Raw genomic sequence first — 5,767 nt, forward strand, 5'->3', positions numbered from 1 at the left:
CTTACACTACTAGGAAAAAGGCTACTAGCAGCACGGGTAAAATGGCTACTAGTAGCGTGGGTACCCGCGCTACTAGTATCGCGCTACAGCTAAAAGTTAGTAATAGCATGGGTTAAACCCGCGCTACTAGTATCACGCTACAGCTAAAAGTTAGTAGTAGCATGGGTTAAACCCGCGCTACTACTAACTTTGTTAGTAGTAGCATGTATGCCGCCCACGCTACCGCTATTACGGACCCTACTAATGAAATAGTAGTAGCGTGTCTATAATACCAACGCTACTAGTATCCTAAATACTAGTAGCGCACAGGTTTTTCCCATGCTACTACCAACTTCTTAGAAATTAAAAATAAAATAAAATCAACCAATTCCATTCTATCACACAACTGCCGTATCTACTATCACAGAGTTCCTCATTGTAGCGACAACTCATGTATAATTACTATCACAGAGTTCCTCATTGTAGCGACACAGTGTTGTCCATGGCAACTTGGTAGGAAGCTACCTACGTAAGTGGTTCTTGCCATGCAAATTTGGAATTTTACTACTACTTCTAGATGCCTGAGACCGAGACTTGTTAGTTGTTGTGCGGCGCCTGCGACAAAACACACCGGGAAGCCTCGACAAGCCACACCCGGCCAACGGCAGCCACCGCCTTGAGTTGCGACACCGTCACCTCCCACACCCTGGCCCTCAGCTCCAACAGGCATCACTCGATGTTGTCACCACCACTGGACAGAGGAAGCCATCGTACACGTGCCCCGCACCCTGAAACCCAAACACCATTAAGATCCAGATTCAGAATTGGCCACATACCGGATCAAGTGTATCTGAATGTTGATCATCTCTCAGGCTCTGGGTGTCTGGTCGACTGCTTACCCGTGTGCTGGGGTGCCAGAGGTAGAGGACGAGCAGTAGCTTCGCCTCTCCGTACATCGGCAGCAACGCAACCGTCAAGTCCATGAACCTCTCGACGTCCGTCAGCGTCGAACCCTGCAGCATTACCAACAGAGGTTCAGAAACTTCAGATTCTTCAAAAGAATGACACGGAAAACAATGCAGTACATGTCAGTGCAAATGTGCTACAAATTTTCCCAAGATTCTTATTTAAGACGTAATGCACAACTGAACTACACAGTGAAGCAACACATAGATACTTCCATGACAAAAGATAACGCAAAAGATTAGAAGCAATTCTATTGTGTTGGAAGTTCTAAAAAGAAACAGCACCTACGAACCACATAAGGAGTTAGAGGCATAATTCTTCTGGTAATATTCTATCTATCCATTTTTCTAAGTAGTCACTTCAATACCTTGATATCTTTCACATTTTCAAACATAACAAAGTCCATGAATCTACTGTTGGAAGAGCCTAGCGACTATACAAACTTGCAAATTGGGTTAGCTAAAAACTAAACAGAGAGTGCATCTTCTCTAAACAGAGTGGAACTTGTTGAAGACAAACTAGAGTGAAGTGATAAAAACAAGGACACAGTGTCATACAGTCTACCAATGCACACAAAAACTGCCGCTCAAACAGGCAACCATGTAATAGCAAACTAAAGCATTGTGGGGGGAGGGATGCTGCTGCCTGGCATCAAATATGAAATTCAGGGTGATAACAAAAGCTGCCTTCCAAGTCAGCCCCTGCAGTTCAGAAATTCAGGATGATAAAAATAAACAGAGCAAAAACCAACAAGAAACATCTACTTCGGAGTTGAAATTAGATATTACGAGTGGCTTCAGAATTGTTATGCTCAAGGTCTAAGAATACTAAATTGTGTGCGCCATCTCCTCCATGGCGGCGGCCGGCGCCTTGGAGAGCCCCTCCGGGACCTAGTGCAGCGCGGGGGCCTCCGCCGAGGCCGCTCGAGCGGCGGCGCAGAAGAGGAGTAGGTCCAAGACGTCCTTGCCAGCCCCGCCCATCTGGGGTTGGTGATGAGAACAACACTTTCAGATGATAGCAAGCAAGCAGAACGAACTGAAAAATTAGTTTGGACCTAGACGTTAGTTACTTGCACAATCTTATACCGATTTGTTGGTACAAAGACACAAAATGTTCAGATACGATACTTTGAGGATGTTGATGTGTTGCATAATGCCGGTTAATTACCTGAGCAGGTGATGTTGCGCATGCACACGAGTTGAAATTAAACAAGAAAACCCCTACCTGTTTTTCAGAAGTCAGCACTAAATAAATCAACCGCTTCTCTAATTCTTTACTGCCAGAGATGGAGTGCTCGTTCCATATAGATCTACCAAAGAGCTAGCTAGCATGAAAATATGTACGGATTGGCCGGTAGATGAGTGAGCAGGGACAGTCAGATCAAATGAGAGAGAGGGAGAGGGAGACCTTGACTTGCTCCATGGCGTCGTCGGTGGTAGGGTCGCAGCAGCAGAAGAGCGGCGTTCCAAGATGATGCCGGATCCCATTCTGCGCTCTCTCCCCACGCATCTACAAGAGAAGACCAGACCAGATGTGGTTGAATAGATGTGATTAGAGGGAGGTACCAGATTAATCGATTGAAACTTATAAGAGTGGGATATTAATCGATTACACACAGTTGCAGAATTGGGAGATCATGATTCAGAACAGCAGGAAAGCATTACACAATCTATCGCAAGGAGACACATAAACATCAGGAAACCACATCATCAGGGAACCAAGCATACCAACCACACATCACAACAAAACTGAGACACATCATAGTAATTGATCGACAAATCATGGAATGGAATGCAAAAAAAAATGCTTTGCATCTATCCTTTTTATTGATGGATGCAATTCACTGTCAGTGAGGTGATATGCCTAGCAAATAAAAACCTAACCTAAAAGCTAGAATAAAACTCTAAAAACCAGGCAAGGCAACGACGGGCCTGAGAGTACTGAGTAAGAAGCTTAATTTGTTCCTGGCAACAATAAACCTAACACCGGTTGTCGTGCAACAAATCTGAAGAGAGGCAAAAGAAAACCTAACTTGTGTGTGTGTGTGTGTGTGTGTGCGTGCGTGCATCAGGGTACAAACAAGGCCTGCCAAATCAAAACAAGAACTAGCTCATAATTATTATGTTTCTAACATGTGTGGAAGTAATTCAACAGTTTCACCAACAATTGTTTTGCCATTGTGTTTTATCGAGGCGTGATTGATTATACATAGGCTTGATGTGTTATTTCGGAATTGATCCCATCTGTCCTGGTTGATAGACACGTTATTGTACAGAAGATCAGGTTAGATTGATTTTTGCCACGCGCACATACATATTGATTTTTCCAATATCAAGAGGAGAGAGAAGATGGACCTTGACTTGCTGCATGCATGGCGTCATCGGTGCTAGCTGGGGTTGCAGCAGCGGAAGAGTGGTGTCCAGAGATGATGCACAGAGGGGATGAAGAATCCACGGGCAAAACTGCACATGTTTGCATGAGGAAACCGTATCATCAGGGAACCAAGCCTACAAACCGCACATCACAACTGAAATGAGCCACACGTCGTAATCATCGATCGAAAAAGCATGAAATGGGATGCAACAAAAATGTCTAGGCTTTGTCGAGAGCTACACAAAAACATCATCGAATCTTTTATTGATGGATGCAATTCTGTGTCAAATAGGTGATATGCCTAGAAAATAAAAACCTAATATAGAGCCTAGAACAAAGCATTAGAAAGCAGGCAAGGCAATGATGGGCCTGAGATCAAGGAGTAAGAAGCTTAATTTGTTCATGGCACCAAAGCTAGCAGCCCTGCAACAACAGATCTGAACAGAGGCAAAAGCAAACAAAGTTGTGCGTGCGTGCATGCATGCAGCAGGGAACAAACAAGGCCTGCCAAATGAAAACGACAACCAGCTCATAATTATTATTTTTCTATCATATGTGTAAGTAATTCAACAGTTTCACCAATAATTGCTCTGCCATCCTGTTTTATCTCATCCAGGCCTGATTATGCATAGGCGTGACACATTATTGCACAGAAGATCAAGACATGGGCACATACAGATTGATTTTTGTTTGCCAGGCGCACATAATTATTGATTTTTGCAGTATCAAGAGAAGGAGAGAGAGAGAGAGAGGATGGACCTTTACTTGCTCCATGGCGTCGTCGGTGCTAGCTAGGGTTGCAGCAGTAGCAGAAGCGCGGCGGTGTCTAGAGATGATGCCGGCATCCCAATCTTCCTTTTCTCCCCTGCCGCACATCTGTCTGCAAGAGAAGCCCAGATCAGATGTGATTAGAGAGAGAGAGAGAGAGAGAGAGCGAGAGAGAGAGATACCTTGACTAAGCTGCTCGTTATGGGTCGAAGATGTCGGCGGCGGCGGGGTCAGAGCTTGATGGCATGGATGGCGGCATCCCGGGAGAGAGAGCTGGGAGGAAGCCCCCTCACTCCTCGTCACCCTTGGCGTGGATTTGGAGAAGGAGCCGAACGTCACGTCCTGGATCGACGGCGGCGCGGATCCAGATGCCCCGCCGTGGGCATGACCGATCCCGATCTGACAGCGCCCGCCTGCTCGATCTAGTCTAGGGGCATATAGATGGATAGAAGGTGGGGGAAGGTGGAGGGGATGGGGGTGGAGGGCGCCGGCCGGTGGGATCGCCGGGCGGATGAGCGGGGCGGCGGCTATGGATGAGAGGAGAGAGAGAGAGAGTTTGGTGGGGTGGGGGTCGATCGGGGTCGGTGTGCCGGTGTGGTGTGGGGCGGACATGCTCAGTACTAGCATGGGGTATATCACCTCACTATAGCTATTCGCTTAGTAGTAGCGCAGGTAGCAGGAGTGCGTTGTTGCTAAATCTAGGGTGGCGGGTACTGTCTGTCGATTTTAGTGGCAGCGTGTGATACGTCTCCGTTGTATCTACTTTTCCAAACACTTTTGCCTTTGTTTTGGACTCTAACTTGCATCATTTGAATGGAACTAACCCAGACTGACGCTGTTTTCAGCAGAATTGCCATGGTGTTATTTTCGTGCAGAAATAAAAGTTTTCGGAATGACCTAAAATCAACGAAGATTATTTCTGGAATATATAAAAAATACTGGAAGAAAGATCCATGTCAGGGGCCCACACCCTGTCCATGAGGGTGGGGGGTGCGCCTACCCCCACTGGGCGCGCCCCTGCCACCTGGGCCCCCTGATGCTCCACCGACCTCAACTCCAACTCCATATATTCGTGTTCGGGGAGAAAAAAATAAGAGAGAAGAATTCATCGCATTTTACGAAACGGAGCCGCCGCCAAGCCCTAAACTCTCTCAGGAGGGCTGATCTGGAGTCCGTTCGAGACTCCGGAGAGGGGAATCCGTCGCCATCATCATCATTAACCTTCTGCCATTACCAATTTCATGATGCTCACCGCCGTGCGTGAGTAATTCCATTGTAGGCTTGCTGGACGGTGATGGGTTGGATGAGATTTATTATGTAATTGAGTTAGTTCTGTTAGGGTTTGATCCCTAGTATCCACTATGTTCTGAGATTGATGTTGTTATGACTTTGCTATGCTTAATGCTTGTCACTAGGGCCCCAGTGCCATGATTTTAGATCTGAACCTATTATGTTTTCATGAATATATGTGAGTTCTTGATCCTATCTTGCATGTCTATAGTCACCTATTATGTGTTATGATCCGTTTACCCCGAAGTGACAATAATCGGGATACTTACCGGTGATGACCATAGTTTGGGAAGTTGATGTATTCACTAATTGCTAATGCTTTGGTCCGGTATCTATTAAAAGGAGGCCTTAATATCCCTTAGTTTTCAATAGGACCCCGCTGTCACGGGAG

The 5,767-nt window shown here is 46.1% G+C and overlaps 1 protein-coding gene across 16 annotated transcripts; it reads right to left on the reverse strand.

The window, feature by feature from the left end:
- Positions 1 to 349: 349 nt before the first annotated feature.
- LOC125538945 lies at positions 350 to 4,720 on the reverse strand. 16 transcript variants are annotated; one of them, XR_007296550.1, is made up of 7 exons: positions 4,269 to 4,720; positions 4,078 to 4,198; positions 3,300 to 3,452; positions 2,353 to 2,454; positions 1,734 to 1,980; positions 879 to 1,646; positions 350 to 767 (listed from the first exon to the last, which is right to left on the reverse strand). XR_007296550.1 is itself a non-coding variant. In XM_048702262.1 (7 exons), exons 2-7 carry the CDS (start codon positions 4,192 to 4,194, stop codon positions 709 to 711), a joined length of 741 nt encoding a protein of 246 aa, XP_048558219.1. In that variant the 5' UTR covers positions 4,195 to 4,198; positions 4,269 to 4,720; the 3' UTR covers positions 350 to 708. The 16 variants fall into 16 exon arrangements, 11 of the variants coding, with proteins under 11 accessions (XP_048558219.1, XP_048558217.1, XP_048558218.1 ...); XR_007296552.1 differs by having other exon boundaries at positions 879 to 992; positions 1,503 to 1,925; positions 4,269 to 4,718; XM_048702262.1 differs by having other exon boundaries at positions 879 to 992; positions 3,300 to 3,407; positions 4,084 to 4,198.
- Positions 4,721 to 5,767: the final 1,047 nt, after the last annotated feature.

Source organism: Triticum urartu, chromosome 2, assembly GCF_003073215.2.
Source record: "Triticum urartu cultivar G1812 chromosome 2, Tu2.1, whole genome shotgun sequence".
NCBI lineage: Eukaryota > Viridiplantae > Streptophyta > Magnoliopsida > Poales > Poaceae > Triticum > Triticum urartu.

Excerpts from the sequence above, each read along its gene's own strand:
- LOC125538945 (XM_048702259.1), bottom strand. The coding sequence starts at position 4,194 with ATGTGCGGCAGGGGAGAAAAGGAAGATTGGGATGCCGGCATCATCTCT. Across the intron at positions 2,455-3,299 it reads CATGCATGCAGCAAGTCAAG|ATGCGTGGGGAGAGAGCGCA; the intron begins GTCCATCTTCTC and ends CTTCTCTTGTAG. Across the intron at positions 1,981-2,352 it reads ACGCCATGGAGCAAGTCAAG|TTCGTTCTGCTTGCTTGCTA; the intron begins GTCTCCCTCTCC and ends CTAATTTTTCAG.